The following is a 22613-nucleotide window of genomic DNA, read 5'->3' as shown; positions in this document are numbered from 1 at the left end:
TTAGGGGGAATGCTTTCAGTTTTTCACCATTTAGAATGATATTGGCCATGGGCTTAGCGTAGATGGCCTTTACAATGTTAAGGAATGTTTCCACTATCCCTATTTTTCCTAGTGTTTTGAGCATGAAGGGATGCTGTGCTTTATCAAATGCTTTTTCTGCCTCTATTGAAATAATCATGTGATTCTTAACTTTAATTCTGTTGATATGATGAATGACATTTTTGATTTCTGGATATTGAACCAACTTTGCATCCCTGGGATAAAACCCACTTGATCGTGGTGCACTATCTTTTTAATATATTTTTGTATGGGATTTGCTAAAATTTTGTTGAGAATTTTTGCATCAAAGTTCATTAAGGATATTGGTCTGAAATTTTCTTTCCTTGAAGTGTCTCTTTCTGGTTTAGGTATCAAGGTGATATTGGCTCATAGAATGAGTTTGGGAGGGTTCCCTCCTCTTCTGTTTCATGGAATACTTGGAGGAGTATTGGAATGAACTCTTCTTTAAAGGTTTTGTAGAACTCGGCTGAGAACCCATCTGGTCCCGGACTTTTCTTTGTTGGAAGGCTTTTGATGTCCTCTTCTATTTCATTGCTTTAAATTGATTTATTTAAGTTGTATATGTCCTTCTGGTTCAGTTTAGGTAATTCATGTGTCTCTAGAAACTTGTTGATGTCTTTGAGGTTTTCTGTTTTGATGGAGTATAGATTTTCAAAATAGCTTCTAATTATGTTTTGTATTTCACTCGTGTCTTTAGCGGTATTTCCTTGTTCATTCTGAATTTTAGTAATTTGAGTTTTCTCTCGTCTTCTCTTTGTTAGTGTGGCTAAGGGTTTATCAGTTTTGTTTATATTTTCAAAGAACCAACTCTTTGTTAGTTTTTCGATTGTTTCTTTTGTTTCAATTTCGTTGATTTTGGCTCTGATTTTAACTATTTCCTGTCTTCTACTACTTTTGGTGTTGGTCTGCTCTTCGTTTTCTACGGCTTTGATCTGTAGTGTTAAGTCATTTATTTGTTGATTTTTTTCTTATTTTGTTGAATGTGTTACATGAAATAAATCGTCCTCTAAGTACTGCTTTATGTCCCAGAGATTTTGATATGATGTGTCTTTGTTCTCGTTTACTTCAAAGAATTTTTTTATTTCCCTCCTGATGTCTTCTGTTATCCATTCATCATATAATAGTGTATTATTTAATCTCCAAGTATTGGAAAAGTTTCTGTTTTTTATTCTATCATTTATTTCTAATTTCAATCCATTATGATCTGATAGAATACAAGGTGGTATCTCTATCTTCTTGTATTTGCTAACAGTAGCTTTGTGGCATAAAATATGGCCTATTTTAGAGAAGGATCCATGTGCTGCTGAGAAGAAAGTGTATTCATTCTTTTGGATGGTATATTCTGTATATGTCCGTTAAGTCTAAATTGTTGATTGTGTTATTGAGATCTATGGTTTCTTTGATCAATTTTTGTTTGGAAGATCTATCCAGTGGTGAGAGAGGTGTGTTAAAATTGCCTAGTACTATTGTGTTGTGGTCTATTTTATTCCTGAATTGAGAAGGATTTGTTTGACATACATGGATGAGTCACTGTTTGGGGTATATATATTTATGATTGTTTTGTGTTGCTGATTTATGCTTCCCTTAAGCAGTATGAAATGTCCTTCTTTATCCCTTCTGACTAGTTTTGGCTTGAAGTCCACACTATCTGAATGAGGATGGATACTCCAGCTTTTTTGCTGTGTCCATGTGCATGGTATGTTTTTTCCCATCCTTTCACCTTTAGTCTATGGGTATCTCTTTCTATGAGATGAGTATCTTACAGGCAGCATATTGTTGGATTTTTCTTTTTAATCCAATCTGCCAGTCTATGTCTTTTGATTGATGTGTTCAGGCCATTAACCTTCAGGGTTATTATTGTGATATGATTTGTATTTGCAATCATTTGATTCATTTTTGTTTGATTTGGTTTCTCCTTTATTTAGGAATAGCCTAAAGGCTATTCCTTTAGACTAGTTTCTCCCGTTGCTGATTTGCATCATTGTTTTTCATCTCTTCCTCATGGAATATTTTGGTGAGAATGTTCTGTAATGCTGGCTTTCTTCTTGTAAATTCCTTTAGCTTTTGTTTATCATGGAAGGATTTTATTTTGTTGTCAAATCTGGAAGTAAGTTTTGCTGAGTATAAGATTCTTGGTTGGCATCCGTTTTCTTTCAGGGCTTGGTAAATGTTGTTCCAGGCCCTTCTAGCTTTTAGAGTCTGGATTGAAAAAAATCTGCTGATATTCTTATTGGTTTCCCCCTGCATGTAATGTGATTCTTTTCTCTTGCGGCCTTTAAAATTCTGTCTTTATTTTGTATGTTAGGTATTTTCATAATAATGTGCCTTGGTGTGGGTCTTTTTTAATTTTGTACATTTGGAATCCTATAAGCCTCTTGTACCTTGTTTTCCATTTCATTCTTCATATTTGGGAAATTTTCTGATATTATTTCATTGACTAGATTGTTCATTCCTTTGGTTTGTTTCTCTGTGCCTTCCTCAATCCCAATAATTCTTAAATTTGGCCTTTTCATGATATCCTATAATTCTTGTAGATTCTCTTCATGATTTCTTACCATCTTCTCTGTTTGGTCAAGTTTGTTTTCAAGATTAGATATTTTGTCTTCAATGTCTGAGGTTCTGTCTTCCAGGTGTTCTGTTCTTTAGTTATGCTTTCTATGGAGTTTTTAACTTGGTTTATTGTTTCCTTCATTTCAAGGATTTCTGTTTGTTTATTTTTCAGTATCTCTAACTCTTTATTGAAATGATCTTTTGCTTTCCATGTTTGCTCTTTTAACTGTTGATTGGTGCGATCATTTAATGCCTGCATTTGCTCTTTCACCTCTTCCTTCAATGCCTGCATTTGTTCTTTCATCTCCTCGTTGGCTTCCCTGATTGTTTTAATTATGTACATTCTGAACTCCCTTTTTGACATTTCTTCTGCTGTGCTGTCATTGGGTTTTATTGATATAGTATCTGGGTTTGTTTGGGACATTTTCTTTCCTTGTTTCCTCATATTGGTCAGATATCAGTGGGACTCAGAGATATTGCACATTTCCTCTATTGGCTTATGGTGTCCCTCCAGATTTCCAGTATATCACCTCCCAGCCTTCATTAGCCTGAAATCTTGGAGGAACTTGATAATGCAATGCTTCTGAAGAAAGCTGCCCATAGCACGCTACTAGGTCCAGGGCTGGGAGCTTGTTCTGCGTGGAAGTCCTCTCCCTGGGCGGGCCTGCTCCTAGAAGCTGTCTATAGACAGGGCCTGCCCTCACCTGAGGGATCTGGGCTTCTCGAGAAAGCCTCTCCCTGCCCTGCCATGGTCCAAGAAGCTGCCTGCAGGCCGGGATTACGCTGGGTTCAGGGCTTGGGGTTGGCTCTGTGCACAAAAGCTCTCCCTGGGCGGGCCTGCTCCTTGAAGCTGGCTGTGGATCGCGCCTGCTGCTGGAGGAAGCAGGGCTGCTTGGGGAAGATTCTCCCTGCCCTGCTCCGAGAACCGGCCCACTGTCTAGGCCTGCTGCCGGAGCCTAGCTTCACCAGGTGGGAGAGACTCACCCCGTGGCTCTATGTTGGTCCGAGTCTCTGAATACCTCCCCTTCATGAATCCTGAGTTCTGGAGGGACAGGAGATGCAGTCACCCTCTAGTCTGCCATCTTGGATCCCCTCTCAGTCTATTCCTTTTGATTGATGAATTTAGGTCATTTATATTCAATGTTATTTTTAGGATATGACTTTGATTCACTGTCATTCTGATTTATTTCTGGCCTTCAATTTGAATAATTTTCACTGCTATCTTAGTGTAGTTCCTCTCTTTGCTGATTTTGTTTTTTATTTTCCACTTTTTCTTCATAAACTATCTTATCAGGTATGTTTTGTATTGCAGGCTTTCTAGTTGTGAATTCTTTTAACTTTTGTTTATCATGAAAGATGTTTATGACATCATTAAATCTGAAGCTTAGTTTTGCTGGGCATAGTATTCTTCGCTGGCATCCATTTTCTTTCAAAGCTTGGTATGTAATATTCTAAGACCTCCTAGCTTTGGTCTGGGTTGAGAGATAAGCTGAAGGCTGAATTGGTTTTCCTCTAAACAGAATCTGACATTTTTCTCTGTCTTTTTTAAAGCTTCTATCCTTATTTGCATGTTTGGCATTTTCATAATAATGTGCCTTGGTGTGGGTCAGTTGTAATTTTGTATAGTTGGGGTCCTGGAAGCCTCCTATATTTGATTTTCCATTTCATTCTTTAGGATTGGGAATTTTTGATATTATCTAATTGAAAGGTTGTGCATTTTTTTCATTTGTATGTCTGAGCCTTTATATATCCCAATAAATCTATATTTAGCATTCTCAGGTTATCCCAGGTCACCTTCCAAGAATACTTGGAAGTTCTTGGAATTTCTGTTCATGATCTCTTAACATATTTTCTCTATGGTCAATTTTGTTTTCAAGATTATATATTTTGTCTTCTTTTCCTGAAACTCTTTCTTCCAAGTGATCTAGTCTGTTGGTCATACGTTCAACTGAATTTTTAATTTGATTCATTCATTTTGAGGGTTTCTGCTTGTCTGCTTTTTTTTTTTGTTCAGTAGCTCTGTTTATGGGAGTGATCTTTCAGTTCTTGTATTTTCACTCTGATTTCTCTGATCATATCATCCTTTACTTTGCAGATCAGTTTCACTATGTACATTCTAAATTTCTGTCCATTTTGCTACCGATGACAGGACTTCATTCTTATTTATGCCTAGGTCTATAACACCTTTTACTTCTTAATTCTTTCAGTGGGCACCTGCATTGGTTCCATACCATTACTTTTCTAAATAGTGCCACAATAAGCATGGGAATGTAGAATTGCTATATGTGTATTTGCCCTGGATGCTATTGCTCATAATACATTTTCCCAAAAAAAATTTATAATAACAAATGCATTTCATTTTTCTCATATTTTCTGACTCATAAATTGGGAAGGGCTCTTGGCAATTGCTTGTTGGAGTCTCTCATGAAGTTGCACTTAGATGTCACCTGGAGCTGAGATCACTTGAACACTTGATCAAGATGCAAATTCAGTATAGTATATTAACAAGGCTGGCAGCTTGATGATCACCTGGGGCTGCTGACAGAGACACCCACAAATGCACTCTACACATGATAGTCTCTACAGAGTAGAGTAAAGCAAGTGTCCAAATATGTCAAGGGAAAGAGGCATGACTTCCTTGGCTAGGTTCATTAGTCAAGCCACGTTGGCTTCACCGCATTCTGTTGCTTATAGACAACACTCCACCATTAGCTGAGATTCAGGGAAGAAGGAATAGACTCTGCAGGTCAATGGGTAGAGTGTCACAGATTCGGTGGATATTTTTAAACACTGCAGGTGTATTAAATATCCCACTATATGTATTTTCTAATTTATGCTATAGGACTACCATAATTTATGGTATTTAGGACTACCAATTGTGACCTTAAATACCTAAAAGGGATAAAGTATATAGGAATGTTAGATTCTCTCACCATGTCTCTTAGGTACATATTTATATTTTCTATCCTTTTGTCTTTCTGTGCTGTACTGTGTATTTTCCACGTATTATTTCTGTTTGGTATTAATGAAATGTGTTGGTAGGCTCATCTTCTGAGAACTTATTTTGACTATTTACTTTATAAATCTCAAATTTTTATTAGTTTTTGTTATCAGTTCTCTACCAAGATGCACATCATGTCATTTAATACAACATTGTATCACAATTATTTAAATTACCTGTGAAGAAACATCAATATTAAATATGTGAAAATCTTCCCCTTTTTTCTCCTTTTTCCTCTGTTATTTAACTTCTATTTAATGTGTTTTTTTTAATCAATAGAACCTGTATATGAAAAATCATACAACCTTCAAAAGTACTTTATTTTGCCTCTTTCATGCACTTTATTCAGTGCATATCACCTTACACAAAAACAATTTGAAGTTTTGAGAAACTGGGCAATGATACCAGTGACAAAAATTCTTTTAGTCCATATAATATTTCAGATTCTAAACAGAATTCCTTCTATTTGGCAAATATACTGAGATTTTCAGAGTCTCACCTTCTTCCTCTCAATGAGTAATGCCTCACAGGGGAACATAGCTGATAAGAGTATTTACTTTTCTGTGAACTTTACTCCAAAAGTCTTGCTGCCATGAGAGCTGCTCAGTGCTCTCAAGCAGCACTGATATATTCCAACTTTCCTAAAGTTACTCCTTGTTCTAGACTTAAAACAGAAAATCCTGTCATTGTCAGAAGCAGAAATCTTCATTGGAAGATCAGCTCTGGAGATAGGAAATTACTGCTCATGTCCTACAGCTTTCAGAGGCCATCACTAGATGGTGATGTACTTTAATTGAGTTCCCTGCTCTCTGACCCCTTCTGTAGGAAACCAGACCCAGCTGCTGCCCCAGTGCAATGACTTCTGGTCTGATCCAGGAGGTTCTGCAGCCTCAGAGGGACACACTGCCAACTGCTCAGGTGAGCAAGGCCCCAGCACAAGACCCTTCTTCTTCCCTGTGTAAACGCCCACTGACATGACCCTGTCTCTCCCCAGACAGCAGAGAGCTCCGCCTGGTGGATGGTGGTGGTCGCTGTGCAGGGAGAGTGGAGATCCTGCAGCAGGGCTCCTGGGGCTCCATCTGTGATGACAGCTGGGACCTGAGTGACGCTCACGTGGTGTGCAGACAGCTGGGCTGTGGAGTGGCCCTGGAGGCCACCTTCTCTGCTCACTTTGGAGAGGGGTCAGGGCCCATCTGGCTGGATGAGCTGAACTGCACAGGAGAGGAGGCCCACGTGTGGCAGTGCCCTTCCCAGGGCTGGGGACAGCACAACTGCAGGCACAAGGAGGATGCGGGGGTCATCTGCTCAGGTCTGTGGTGCACACTGTGCACAGGCTGGGAGGGCACCGGAGGTTCTGCAGGATGGTGTCTGAACCATATGGCTGGGTCTGGTTGTTACAGGGAGGATAGAAGGGGAAGGAGGTCCCCTCACAGAACCTGTCCCTCCAGCAGAGAAGATGAGGTGCTTCCATTTCCTGCTGCAGCAGGTGGGCTTCTGCTCCTTCCTTCTGAGCCCTATTTCCTGACACAATCATTCTCTACAGGGTCCATTTAAGGTAGCAGTTACTCTTCACTAACCTCTGAGGACAGGAGTAGCCCCCAAATGTTTCCTATTTCTGCTATAACAAATTACTATAGAGCAAGTGACTCAAAACAACACAAATTTATCCTCTTACAGTATAGGTTAGAAATCTCACTGTGATCTGATTGGGCCATAACCAGGTGTTAATAGATTGCATTCAGCTGAGGCTCTGGGAAGACTCATTTCCTTGGTTTTTCAGCTTCCAGAATTTGCCGGAATTTCTTGTCTCACGGTCCCTTCCTTCTTCAAACCAATGTCATTTCAACCCTCTGACCATTCTTCCATAGTCACATCTCCTTCTGATCAAGGCCAGAGAGAGTTGTGTACTTTTCAATTCTTAGTGAGAAAAGTGAAACTGGGGGCATCACGATGCCAGACCTAGACCTTAAATTATACTAGAGAGCTACAGTAACAAAAACAGGAAGATAATGATATCAAGACAGCCATAAAGGCCAGTGTCACAGAATAGAAGACAAAGACACAAACCCATGTAAATATCATTATCTCATTCTAGGCAAAGGTGCCATAAACATACATTAGACAAAAGTAAGCATTTTCAACAAATGGTGCTGGAAAAACTGTAAATCCATATGTAGCAGAATGAAATTTAACCAGTAACCCTTGCCCTGCATAAAATGCATTTGATCAAGGACCTATGAAATAGACCAAAAATCCTACATCTACTGGAATAAAAGATAGGCCCAACACCCCATCCTGTTGGCTTAGGGACCTATGTCCTCAACAAGACCTCTATAGTGCAAGGAGTAAAATCAAGAATTGATGAATGGGATGAAATCAAACTAAAATGCTTTTTTTGCAGCAAAGGAAATCATCAAGAGCAGGAAGAGAGAGCTTTCAGAATGGGGGAAAATCCTTGCCACATACACCTGAGGTAGAGCATTAATCTCCAGGAGATATAAAGAACTCAAAAATCTTAAAACCAGAAAACCAATCAAACAAAAATTACCCAATCAGAAATGGCCAAAGTATTGGACAAATACTTCAGAGAAGAAGAAAACAAATGGGCAACAAATATACAATAAAATGTTCAACATCTTCAGCAGTTGTAGAAAGGAAATTTAGAACTACACTGAGAGTTCATCTCACTCCAGTCAGAAGGACAACAATCAAGACACAAGTAACAATAAATGCTGTTAAGGAGATTGGGAAAGGGTACATTCATACTTTGTTGATGAGACTGAAAATTGGTGCAACCACTTTCAAAAGCAATATGGAGATTCCTCACAAAACTTGAAATGGAACCACCATATGACCCAGTTCTTCTACTGATCAGTATATACCTAAAGGACTTAATATCTGCCTACTACAGTGATGCAGCCACGTCAATGTTTATAGAAGCTCAATTCACAATTGTTAAGCTATGGAACCAAACTTGTTGCCCTTTAACAGATGAATGGATAAAGAAAATGTGGTATAAATCACAATGGAATATTGCTCAGTCATAAAAATGGATCTGGAGACCATCATGCTAAGAAAAATAAGCCAATCCCCCAAAATCAAAGGTCAAATGTTTTCTCTGAAATGTGGATGCTAACACAAGTTGTGGGGGGAGGTAAAGAATGGAAGATCATTGAATCAAAGGTACTCCTTGCTGTCCTTTGCATTGCAGATTAGTTTGACTATGTACATTCTAAAATCCATCTCTGACATTTCTTCCATCGTGAGTGATGTTGGTGGGTTCTGTTACTGGAGTATCTTGGTTTACATGTGTGATTATTTCCATTGTTTTTTTCATGTTGTCTGTGTGATTACCCAGCTAGCAGTATAGATCTGAGAGATTCTACCCTGTGGATTTATGTGCCCCTGAAGGTTTCCAGTACCTTACCATTTAGGGGAAGACAAATAAGAACAACCAATGCAAATGATATACAGCATTAAGCCAAATAGTTTCTGCTATGATGTCTGTGATGTTGACATAATTAACAGAAAGGATATGATCAGTTACTACCTACAATACAAACACTAAATTTGCAAAATGGTTTTATTCGAAATGGTGGACACGGAGAGAACAGAAGTGATGTAAGATATGATGATTATGAAGGAGGAGGAGAAAAGATAGAAGTAAAAAATTAAAGGGAGAGTGAAAGAGACAACAGCAGATAATGGCTGATAGCAGAAGAAAAGAGTGAAAGACAAAGGAAACAGATAAGTGAAGGGAATAATATATTTCAAGTAAATATTTTAATTAAAAAATAAAAAATAAAAAACAAAACTCAAATACACTAATCAAACATCCTGATCCTCAAAAATCTGATCAATGGAAAATTACTGCCATTGAAAATGCTAGAAATGGAAAAGAAAACAAATGTGAATATGTGTAAATGTCCATGAACCATTACAGTCACAATCAGAGGAAAAAAAAAAAAAAAAAAAAGAAATAGAAAGCTCTTGAAGGAAAGTAAAAGAATTATTTCCACTGGAGTTCAAATGATTCTCAGCTTCCTTTCTCAGTAGTTTTACATCAGGTCGTCTGGAGCATGGTACTTGCTCCACCCTCAGGGTTGGCTTGTTAGAGTGACAAAGGTCATGCCAGAGGCTGAAGTCCTGGGGTTTAGACTTAGGTATCCTCCTCCATGTTTTTGGATGATTCCTGATTGGTCTGGGGATTTTAAATCAGTGAACCTCCACACCCCAGCAATTGCCAGTTCACAACTGGAAGACTATACACCCAGGATCTCCCCTGGGTTCCACTCAAGTGCTGAAGGAAACAATTATTAGTCCATTACATCACCTGCAAACACCGCATCTCCTGGTCTCAGTTGAGTCTCCAAAATCAATCTCTCCCACCACAAGAACTTTCAAATTCCTGGTCTTTCACCTTGTCCTGAAAGCAGCCAGATTAGAGGCAGGGAGAGAGCTGGATGGGTTTCCATGACCACTACTCCCCTGGGTAAACTCCTCTCCACATTTCATTTTCTCCTGGTCTCTTGGCACACTCTATGCCAAGCCATGTGGCTTTACCAGGCCAAACTTGGGTTTGACAGTAATCAGCCCTCACAGATGATGTACTCCCTGATGCAGCTACAAAATGATTCCTTCCATCCTCTGCCCCTGCATGCAGCTGGAAGAGAGGTGTTTCTCTCCCACCCATGGTAGTGCACCTTTCAATTTAGTCTGTGTATTTGCTCTCTAAACTCTCTGTACCCAGATGTGCTTCAGACCTCCTAAAAATGCAGGTTCCTTTTATTCCCTTGTGCTTCCACTTTCTTATGGAGGGACTGTTCTGGCTGGAGTCTCCATCTCTAGCAGGAGCTGTAGTACTTGGGTTTTCCTCCTTATTTTATTTTATACAAAGTCATGAGTCCCCAGGTTCCTTTGAATGTCCAGTATTCAGTATTAGCTACCAGTAAAGACCCACCTTTTTTTTCTTTTATTCAACAACCTTGCTGAGACACGGCATTCCTGTTTCCCTGGTTCACCTCAGAAAGCAGCCAGGAATGCAAACTCCTCTACTCTGACATCTTGAAAACCTCAGGATCCTTTTCTTGATCATGTGTGCAAAGCCCCTTTGCTATATGAGGTAATATACTTAGAGACCCCCGGGATAAGGAAGTAGACATATTTGAATCTCCACTAGTCTGCCACACCACTGTAAACCCTTGTTTTTCAAAGTCTGACAGATGTTAAGTCCGATAATAGATACAGAGTTCTCTTCCTGCACAGCTCCCAGGTGAGTGTTCATGAATGTTCATTTACTATTATTATTTTGTGTAGAAACAGGAGAGGTACAAAATAGCAAAAGCTGTTAAAGGGAAAAAACTTCCAATCTTCCCCCTAGTGAGCACTTCCTCAGTATAGTCAGCAATGAGCACACACTATTAGGAATAAAGGAAAAACAGCCATAAGAGTTGAATGCTCACTGTGTTCTTTTCCTCCTTCCATTTCAGAGTTCCTGGCCCTCAGGATGGTGAGTGAGGAGCAGAAGTGCACTGGGTGGCTGGAGGTTTTCTACAACAACACCTGGGGCAGTGTCTGCCACAGCCCCATGGAAGCCATGACCTTATCCTTGATCTGTAGACAGCTTGGTTGTGGGGACACTGGGACTCTGAACTTCTTGGTTCCTCCAAGGGAAGGTTCTAGACCCCGCTGGGTAGATGGAATCCGCTGTCGGAGAATGGATGCCTCTCTCTGGCAATGTCCTTCAGACCCGTGGAAACAAAGATCTTGCTCTTCAATGGAGGAAGCTCATATCACGTGTGCAGGTGATCTACTCTATACTTCTATGTTTCTGTCATATTCTTGTAGGTTGTTGTTAGGAAAACTTCATATCTTCATATAGGATGGATTAGTAGAAGTGACTCTGCAAAATAAATACTGGATTGAGATTCCTTGATCCACCTCTTCCAATTGTGTTTCAAAGATAGATACAAGGAAACTTGTGATGATAGCAATTTACATGAAAAGTACAAGGGGACCTGGACTGAGCATATAGGAACATGAACTTGTACTCTGATAAACTTTCTAAGCACTTGGCCAGTGCAGTCTTAGTTTACAGTAATTAACCTTTATTTCCTTCATGAGAGGGTGAATGATTGGACCTCAGTTATGTGCATTGTTTCCTATGTGCTGTCACTGTGTTTTCACAAACATACACACACACACAGGTAATGTAGCTTAATCCTCAATCAACTGTTGGTAGGCATTATGGTGATCATTTATTTTGGATGAGGAGACTGAGGTTAGGAGTCAGCATCTTCAAGTGAGTGAGAGGCAACTTGCAGAACCCAATACTAGTGGGCTGTTTAATATGAAATCCATCTGCATCAGTCAGACAACCTCTCAGGCCCATTTGATGATGGTAAGTAATCCAGTGACTTGTAAGTAGAAACTTATTTCAGGAAGGAGGACAGAGACAAAAAGGAAATATTAACCCTACCTTCAAGGAGTGTACACTCCAACCTGACAACACACACCAGGCATAAATTTGAGTGTCACGAAGAAGTGGAAGGTGCTGTGGAAATGTGTGCTTTGAGAGAAAAAGAAAGCATATATAGTTTGAGACCTAAAGGAGGCATAATTAATCCAATGAAGGGATTAATTAGAACATTTATTTGGTTAGTGTAAAAAATGAGGTGGAAGCAGCATGGTGACCTTGAAGTACCGATAAAATCCCATCATGAGGAGAGCAGGAGGGTGGGAGAGAGATGCATGATTACCTGGATGGGTAAGAAGACCTCGAGGCCTCTCCAAGGCATGACCCCAATAACAATCCTGTTGAAAAGCTGTGTGTTCATCTTCTCCTCTGCACACATGGGGAATTTCTGAGATGAGGGGCCTGGACTCCTCTTATTTTCTTCTTGAATTCATCTCCTCACAGTCCCCGTTGTCTTGGTTGATCCTATCTCCTCTGAGCCCTTATTCATATACTATTGCAAATTAATATGCCCACTTCATCTGTCTCCCAGGAGACATTCCAAGATGCCTGTTGGAAACTGGAGTCCATCATCTTCTAATTTCTTAAGACCTGTAATGTCCCCTTCAGTTTCATATTCTGTCAAAAACCTGGCTGTCCTCTGAAAACAATGATGTCCTTATCATTTGGAGGCTCTGTGCTTCCCTTTCAAGATCATTTTTTTTCCAGGCCAAATATTACAATAAGCTTATGATTATCCATCTTACTGTAGAATATAAATATTCCCGCTTTCCCTTGTCATTTTCAAAAATTTATTTTTGTTTTTTTATCCATGTCCATCTATTTGAAGTTTGCCCCATATGGTAGCACCAGACATCACTTCTGTTGGTGTCACTCTTCAGACTGGTCACTCCCCCTCATCCAGGAAGGCTGCAGGACCAGGCTCACCAGGCTCCTCTGTCTCCTGTTCCTGGTGCTGCCAGCATCCTTGAACACAACTGAGACAACATCCTGGCCTCTCCAGTTCTGACTTTCTCCCTTTGAAGCATTCCCTTCACTTTCCATCTGTGTGTGGCCACACGGTTGACCATCACTGTCAAACTTGAGATCTTGATTGCATTGTTCTCTTCTGTGACTCTTGCCTCTTCTTCTCCTTATGTACATATTTTTTTGTTTTTTTTTTTTTTTGTATGTTTGTTTGTTTGTTTTAGGTACTGGTGAATGAACTCAGGGACACTTGACCACTGAGGCATATCCCCAGCCCTATTTTGTATTTTTTTAGAGACAGGGTCTGACTGAGTTGCTTAGCTCTCACTTTTGCTGAGACTGGCTTTGAAGTGGTGATCCTCCTGCCTCAGCCTCCCAGCAACCAAGCCCAGCTATGGTGCATAGTCTTTATGCTCCTTTTCCAGATATTTCATCCTTATGCAGATTCCAAATGTTTTACCTTATCAGTTTTTCAGTTTTCCACTCTCCTCATGATTGCACATGTCCTTCGTACCCTGATTAGACAACATGATCCCTCATTATAATCCTGCCCCTTCATCTACATTCTACTCCCTGGACTCATCTTTATTTGTCAAAGACAAGAATGGTTGAGTCAAGTACCAAGCTCTTGTCAACTACCCAAATCTTCCCTGACTCTGCTAGACTAGGCAAGGACTGCTGAATCTTGGACAGGTACCAAATCCTGTTACAGTGTAAAGTTATCCTGCTTGTCTCTTTGAATTTGTGATTCAATCTCTGATGGACCCTCCACACTGGCCCCATATTCTAGTGATCTTCTCTTACGTGTGCTCTTGTTCTCCCATAACATGTCACCTTTACAAATTCCCTGATCTCCCTGCACTCATATTTTAACCCCACCATACAGTTAAATGATGATCTTGCCTCAAATATCCCTGGAAAATAGAAATCTTCAGCTGTCTACTTTGTTTTTCATCATGTGGTCACTGTACCTTATTGGTTGTTCCTATTCTGTCTTACAAGTTTGCAATTTCTCTGTTCCACTTACAAAGTTCAGACACATTCTTAGTTGAACCTAAGACTCTCTACTCTTCCTTACCAATCCTGCTTCCCCAGTCGTGAATTCTAAAGATGTTGGATGGCATATTCTGTTGAACTCTTTTAAGTCCACTTGATTTATTATGTTAGTGGTGTTTTATTGTTAGTTGATATTTTCTCTGAATGCCAAATCTATTTTGAGATGGGATATTTAGATACCATTAGTGGTGTATTCAAGTTTGTTTTCTCATTATATTCTATATGTGTTTGTTTAAATAAAATTCTGTGTTCTTTTCTTTGGTGTGTATTTGTAATTATTATATCTTCTTTATGGTTTATTCCATTTAACCCTATGTAGTGACTTTCTTTGTCTTTTCTGACTGATTCTGAAGTATGTGCTTCATATATAAATACAGATACTTCTGCCTGTTCTCAGGTTCCATTTGCTTGCAATATCATTTTCAATCCTTTTATTCTCAGTCTCTATATGTCATTGCCTATGTGGTAAGTTTCTTGCAGGCAGAAATTTGTTGGCAGTTGATTTTTAATGCGGTTAGTCACTGTGCATCTTTTAATTGGAGAATCAGACCATGTATACTCAGAGTTATTACTGAAAGATTTGTAGTAGTTCCTGTCATCTTGTTGTTTTTCTTCTGGACAGATTGAATAATCTATGGTTATGTCTTTCTTCCTTATTCATCTTGGGGTTTGATGATTTACTGAGTTGATAATGCGTGATTTCTTTCCTCTTTCTCACTTGTTCACCTGCCCTTCAAGTGAGACTTATTCTTTCTTGTGCTCTCATGGCCAGGTCGTATTGCCTCCTACTCTGTGTGTGGGATTATCTTCTACAATGCAGGATCAGTGGTACAAAATTCCTGTAACTGATGCTTATCTTCAAAGAACTTATTTTCCCTTGATTCTGAGGGACAACTTCTCTGAACATGGTCATGTAGGTGGCAGCTGTTTTCTTTCAAGACTGTAAGTACATCACTCCTATCCTCCTGGCCTTTGGTGACTCTGCTTAGAAGTCTGTAATGTGAGGGTCTTCTTAGTTAGCAGCCTTCTCTTGATGACGTGCCTTGGAATGTACCTGTCTTGTAGGGTTGAGATTGATTCCAAGTGGACATTGTAGGCTGTTTCTCTGTGACTTCTTTGGCTGGAAATAATGGGTTTTCTAACTCCAGGTGTTGTGTCAGAGCACATGACATCGTTCTCTGCAGTTCTCATTCAAATGGGGTCCTTCTGGTAGGTCAGACATATTGTTAAAGGCAGCACAGTAAGTAGGGCATTCTCTCTGTGGTTATTTTTCCAGTATTGTTTTAGTGTTTGGTCTGATGGGATATGGTGGAAACCTATGCTGAGGTCCTTCACGACACTTTTTCCACCTTTAAATTATTTCTCTCTGGTGTTCTTAAACTGGAGATTATCCAGGAGCAGGGGTTATGTCTACTTGTAGCTGGCTTGTCAGATGTGAATATCTTCCTCCTTATTCATTAAGTTGAAATATCCAGCAACTCTTCAGCAGGAACGGGTGATGGCTTCAGTAAGTTGCAACTTCTGTAGATTGACGGGAGTTACAGCTTAGTGGCAAAGCACACACCCAACACATTCAAGGTTCTTCCTTTGATCACCAGCATAACTCAGAAAGAAGAAAACAATAGCAGTAACTACACGGTGATGCAAGCCTATAATGCTAGCAGCTCAGGAGGCTGAGGCAGGACGATTGCAAGTCAAAGCCAGCCTCAGGAACTCAGTAAGGCCCCGTCTCTATATAAAATACAAAAAAAGTCTTGGGGATGTGGCTCAGTGGTTAAGTTCCCCTGGGTTCAATTCCCAGTACCAAATAAATAATTAAATAAACAAACCAGCTATGAAATACAGTAATAACACAGTTGCAATCAACAACTAAAACAGAAGTGACAATAGATAAAGGGAACAACAAATACAGAATCAACAAGAAACTCAAAAATTAGTAAAAGGAAAATAAATTCCATAAAGAAGATTAAAGATGGAAAATAAAAGGGAAGGAAAAAGGGGAATAAAAAAAGAGGAAGGAAAACATTATTTTTTTTAAATAAGGGAAAAATCAACCAGATATGGTGGCACTCACCTGTAATCCTAGGGGCTCTGGATGCTGAGGTGGGTGGATTACAAGTTCAATAACAGCCTCAGCAGCATAGTGAGTTAAACCCTATGCAAGTAAGTTAAACCCTATCTAAAAAAATTAAATAGATAAAATAAACATCCAGAGGGACATGGCTCAGAGGTAAAGTGTTTTAGGGTTCAATCGCCAGTACAACAAAGACATAGAGATGAGAGAGAGAGAGAGATAGAGAGGAGAAAGAAGAGAGAAAAATCCATTTTAAGAGTTGAAAACCAAATTAATTAAATAACAGTAAGAAAAATATAATAATTGAAAAAGAAAAAACTGTGTCAAAATCTCCTCCAGCCAAAGTATTTGCATTGGAGACACCCTTTCCAGGTCATCTAACATTTGAATCCACCAGATATATGGGGGTTAGTAGGATGCAAAAGAAATCAGTTGCAGTTCCTCTCTTCCAACCAAACATGCTAGGATGGGGGCAATATGTTGGCTGTACTGTGCTCCTCATTTCCTATCAAGGAGATTAAGGGAATGTTGAGAAAACAGGCCATAATATCCCTCAGGGGTTTTGTCTCGAAACTGGAGGTATGTGAGAGTCAAGTAAGTCCTTCCTTCAGTGGTTTACAGACCCAACACTGGGCGCACACTTGCTCTGGAGGCCTCTAGCAGGTGCCCATTGGGGTGTGCCAAGCGTCCTAGCCATGCTGAATCCCTGAAAAGCCTGTGGAAAGTGGTGTAAGCAATCAAATCTCTGAGTTCCAACATGTAGAGGCGACGTGGAATGCCGTGGATTGTCAGACGTCGTCTGAGCTCTCGGACATTGTTCCTATGTGCAACCATGTGCAACTGGAATTGCTCTTCTTCAGAGAGGGTGGGACCACTTACCAATGAGACCTCCATCCCTCCCCTTCAATTCAGTGCTCTCAGCATGTTCCTGTCAGGCACTCTTCCTATCTGAGACTGTAGAACACTAACTTCCCCCCAATCACTGTGGCAGGGTGCCCAGGGACCTAAAACTGTGATTACTGCATTTTGTCTAAACCCAAGAGCAGGTTAGTCCCTAACAATGGCCACTTCTAAGATAGCTCCAGGTTATAGTACCCTGAGGGCTTGCCGAGTAAAGTGAATAATATAGTACTCTAAAGCTTGCTTGTTGTACAAGAGTCAAGCTCTCAGAACAGTTCCCCAGATTTGATCTACAGCTTGTAGCTTTTTTCTCCCACAGGTAAGATTGCTGTTCTACTGACACCATTCATGCATTCTGCACTCTCCAACTTCCTTATGCTTGCAGCTGGAGTTGAAGCTGTAAATTACTTTGTACTTTTCTCTGGGCTACCTTTCTGCTTCTCCATGTCATTTTGATTCCTCACCACTTCTTTATAATTTCCTCTCTTTCCCTCTCAAAATACAAACTTCCCTTTGTTCCCTAACCTTTTTCACTCACAGAGTCACAACGAAGGTACTTCTTTTCTACTATTTACCTCTTTACCAAAATATCCAATTTTTGAATAATAACAACTCCTGAAAAGAAGCCCAAGTGCAGATTTCATTTGGTTGGAGGGGATAAAAATAACATTCTATGCTGCCTAGTGGAGTGAGCAATGTTAATATCTGACATCACCTTTTTAAAGAGGTCATTCAATCTACCTAAAGTGGGTCAAGTTTTGACATGATATATCCAATCTGAACTGTGAACACTAGAGTCATTAGTGAAATGTTTTGTGGCAAACCATGATTCATTCATTTTTCAGCCTTAATGACCATATGGTTGTGATTTATCCTGTATTCATGGCTGTCACCTAAGGCTTCTGATGGTCTCATCCCAGTTCCTTATTCTTTCCCCTGGGGGCTGACCCTTTCAAATATCAGACCAATAGCACTCAAATGTGTGTGTGCTTTATACAAAATCAATACAGATGCTGGCCCATTACATTAGACTTTTAGAAATCATCAGAAAAAGACTTTTTTAACTACTCAAGGTAGAAAACCTGACATTTCTAGATCTGTTTTGTCACCTCCCATGAAGTGCTCTACCAAAAACAGGATCAACTCTGGTAGGAACTACTAATAATTCCTACCTCACATCACTAACTAGATTATGTTGAGTTCAATTCTATTTTATGGTTTTTTGACATGCAATTATTTTTCCTACTTCTTTTGGTAGGAATAGAGATTGAGTTACTGCCCTAGTTTTGTGACTCCACATCTTACCCATAATGTTCTGCACTCTGAAGGTGGGTGCTTAACTGGGGGAGGGAGCACCATGGGATAAGAAAACTTACTCTCTGTAAATACAACCATTGACATGATTCTTTCTCCTCAGAGACCCCACAGCTCCGCCTGGTGGACGGAGGCAGTCGCTGTGCAGGCAGAGTGGAGATCCTTTACCAGCATTCCTGGGGAAGTGTCTGTGATGACAACTGGGACCTGAGGGAGGCCCACGTGGTGTGCAGACAGCTGGGCTGTGGAGTGGCCTCCGATGCAATACACTATGCACACTTTGGGGAGGGATCAGGGCCCATTTGGCTGGACGAGCTGAAATGCACAGGAGAAGAGGACCAACTGTGGAAGTGCCCTTCTCAGGGCTGGGGACAGCAGGACTGTTGGCATGAGGAAGATGCAGGTGTCATCTGCTCAGGTATGCTCTGTCTATTCTCCACTGCCTAAGAGAATGGAAAGGACCAGAAGTGTGTTTCTGATCCTGGGGAAATAAGAGTTGGATGAGCCACACAGGACTAAGTGGTCCCCATGGAACCTGAGTGCTTGAAACAGCAGCATATGATGGGCTTTTTAAATTCTTTCTTCTAATACTCAAATGTTGTCCTCTTTTCTTCAGTCATACTGGACACAATAGAAGTTTTTCTTTAGAATCATTCTACTTAAAATTATTTTCATGATTTTGTCTCTGCAATTTACTATTCATATGGTAACCCATAAATTACCACACATATCCTCTTTTCAAAACACAGGCAAGAATGGGACTTGCTTTTCTCAGTTTACCAAATATTTATATGTGTAAAACCAGAGGTAGTTTTGTATATGTGTAAAACCTGAGGTTAGTCGCTGCATGGGTACAGGGATGGGATAAACACATTACAGGGAATTCAAGGATTACCATAAAGTTGCAAATATCCTTTCCAGAATCAGACATCAGAGTTCTCAGTTTATTATCAGGAACCTCAGAGAACAGTGAGTGAAATGCTCTGAGTCATAGGTTTTCCTTCTGTCACTACTGCAATAGATTCTCTCTACATTTTTTTTTTCAAACAACATCTGTATAAAATCATGCTAGGGAGATGAATTTAGCCTTGTGCTGGCAGATCAATCGTGGAAGCCATAAAATGTTAATGCGTATTTATTATGGTAAGAGATAATGTAGTTCAAGACTCAGATCAAGGTGGTTATTCAGTTATCTCCCACAAATACACCACATGAACAATTATTCACACACCAACCTGGCCTGTTAAGACACAATGAACCTGGTGAGTGCCTGCTTGAACTATGATAAATACATAGAAAAAAGAAAACATCAACACTCTAAAGCACTCAGGGGAAATGTACAATCCCATCTCCCAATAATAAACTTCATAAATATGTGTTTGCATTTATTTTCTTATCTTCATTTACATACACATTCGTATATATTTATATGTGTGTGTGTGTGTTTGTGTATTTGAATTAAAATCTCTTTTTAATTGTTAAAAAAAAGAAAAAGAAAAGACATATTGAGGGAGGAAGGAAGATAAGAGTTGCCCTCTCCCCAACTTCAAGCAGCCCAACATGAAGAGAGATGTATCCTTCTTGGACAGGAGAAAGTGAATTAAGCCCAGAACTTAGAATGAAACCAGGACAAGGTGTACCACAAGGAAACCTGGTGCTTGGCAGAGCCCAAGAACTCTGTTCCTATGCCAGTAACCTCAGACTGAGACCATGGAATTGTGTTTAGTTAGGCAACAAAGAGACTTTCTGTACCATCATTCCTCCAATCTCTAGCAGAAGAGGGGAAACCAAGACTCTCTAAGGATCAGGGGCACAGAGCAAGCACAGGACTTTGTCTTAGAGCTCAGTTCCAGGTCCACCCATGATCATGAACAGCACTGAGTAGGAAGTAGAGGCCTCAAATGTAGAACAGTGATAATAGAGCGAGACCTGTGTGCTGGTGGGAGAGACTCAAGAGGAGCCTGCATCACCTGTGGCTGGTTGTAGGCGTCCTGGGCCTTGAGTCCACCTTAGCAGTAGGCAGATCAGAGCATTGTGGGGCTTGGTCCCTCCCCGGTTCTGTGTTGCCTTGGCAGGCTGTGTCTTCAGGGTATGATATAGCACTGCAGCATCGGTGGCCTCAGGACTACCCACCTCAATCCTCCTTGAAGCCAGGCAGCAAAATATGGAGACAGTTACATCTCTGCTTGAGGGTGAAAAGTCAGTTGGGCAGTGTGACTGGAAACCTCAGGTTCTTATCTCTATATATTATAACACAACTCTCAAAGATGAAAGATAAAGACTTCCAGGCAACAACAGGAAAAAAAAAAAAAGAAAGAAAGAAAGAAATAACACCTAAGGATATCCCAATTCAGCTAATGGCAGACTTCTCAATGGTAAACATATAGACCAGAACTGAATGCCATGAGATTTTCATAGAAGTGAAGAAAAACCTACCAATCAAGAATACTGAACCCAGCAAGTCTATCCTTTAGAAATAAAGAAGGTACAAAGACATTATTAGACATCTGTGTGATACAGCAATCCCAATGCTCAGCATATGTTCCATGGAAGTGAAATCTGTATATTGAAGAGACATCTGTACTCCCATGTTTATGGCAGTTCTCACAGTAGCCAAGAAATGTAAGTAATCTAAATGCCCATCAGATGATAAATGGATAAATACGTGAAATACATTTATACAATGGGATGATATTTAGCCATAACAATGAATGAAATCCTTTCATTTGACATAACATGTATGGGTTAGGGTAACATTAGGTTAAGTGAAATAAGTCAGGCGAAGAAAAATGAGTATCTTATAATCTCACTGTATTTCAACTATGAAGGTGTTGACCTCATAGATGTCATAGATTCCCTCATAGATGGGAATAGAATTGGGATTACCATAGACTGTAGAGTGTAGGAGATGAGAATACAAGACAACAGATTGATCATGAATGATGGCTTTTATTTAAATGGGAGCTACAAGTTCCACTGCACCAAGGTACAGTAAGATGAATATAGAACAATAATGAATATTTCAAAAAGCTAGAAGACAGCATATTGGAAATTTTAATCCAAAAGCAATGAAAAGTGTTTGAGGAGACAAAAAAAAAATGCAATATGTGCATGCATCAGCACATGAATTTGCTCCATTAATACATACACTGTGTTATTAGGTATCAGTTATAATAAATTTACTTAGATGAAAATGAAGGAAAGTATAAAGGTGACAAGATATGGGAAAATGTTATACAGTTTATATCTGATGCAATCAATGATACAAGAAAAGTGTGTTGGCAGGTAAATTTGATAAGAATGGAGGCATAGAGACATATTGAACTTTCTGAAGAAGACAGAGGAAGTTTACAGTATATGGGGGGATGACACTGGAGGGTTGACAAAGAGCACAGAAGGATTATCTGAGCAGGATTTAGGACCCTGGAATAGGATGGGCAATCTGTGTACACTTTTGTTCACTCTGTACATACCTCCTGCACAAAGGGGGAAAATTATTTGCAAGAGTCACTCGATGTTGAGGTATGGAGAAGGTTAGAATGGGGGAAGAAATGTTCCCTTGGATCATATTTTATAAGAAACTTGAAACTTGCCCAAGGGAGCAATGCATCTATGGAGCAAAAGATCAGACAGGATATATGACTGCATATTTTTATTTCTCAAGTGAGAATGACTCATTTGAATCAATAGATTTCTGCAGATGCAATTTTTTCTTTTTCCACCCACTGGCTCATAAATAGCTTAAAACTGTTCAGTTTTCTTCCCACTAGATATAAAGCTCCACAAAGATGAGAAAATTATTTCCTTGAAAAACGCATACCCAACACCTAAAAACATTTCTGGAACATGGTAAAATCTGAAAAGGTATTGGTATTGTGCATAAGAAAACATGGAAGCAGATTCTTAGTGTTGACTTTATACACTGCTCTCCTATATCAGACCTGGGTGGAAAGTTCAGATTGTGTTTCCTTTGAAGACCTCTCCGCCCCACTTTTATTCTTTCCTAATCAGAGGCATTTTTACCCATTCTTGGCCTCCAGTGACCATTCTCCTTGTCCCCTGCTGTGCTTTGAAGGAAAAGGCATGCTGTCACCTTTGGTTTTCAAAGGCAACAAGGAAGCCCAAAAGTACAGAGAAAATTTGGTCTTCCAGGAAAACACTGGGATCTATGTGGCCCTCTAGCTAGCCAAATATATCATCAGATGCAGACATTCCCA

General features: G+C 39.8%; 1 protein-coding gene across 1 annotated transcript in view; it reads left to right on the top strand.

Annotated features, from left to right (window-relative positions):
* LOC306662940 (antigen WC1.1-like) overlaps nucleotides 1–22613 on the top strand; it is a 129478-nt gene that overhangs the window by 72276 nt on the left and 34589 nt on the right. The window contains exons 5-8 of the mRNA XM_079143197.1: nucleotides 6437–6529; nucleotides 6606–6920; nucleotides 11101–11415; nucleotides 18500–18814. Coding sequence (XP_078999323.1) covers nucleotides 6437–6529; nucleotides 6606–6920; nucleotides 11101–11415; nucleotides 18500–18814 — 1038 coding nt within the window. The remainder of the gene's footprint in view (nucleotides 1–6436; nucleotides 6530–6605; nucleotides 6921–11100; nucleotides 11416–18499; nucleotides 18815–22613) is intronic.

This window comes from Sciurus vulgaris (genome assembly GCF_902686455.1).
Source record: "Sciurus vulgaris genome assembly, chromosome: 5".
Classification (NCBI taxonomy): domain Eukaryota; kingdom Metazoa; phylum Chordata; class Mammalia; order Rodentia; family Sciuridae; genus Sciurus; species Sciurus vulgaris.
The sequence above is the reverse complement of the archived record's forward strand: the minus strand, read 5'-3'. Positions and strand labels throughout refer to the sequence as shown.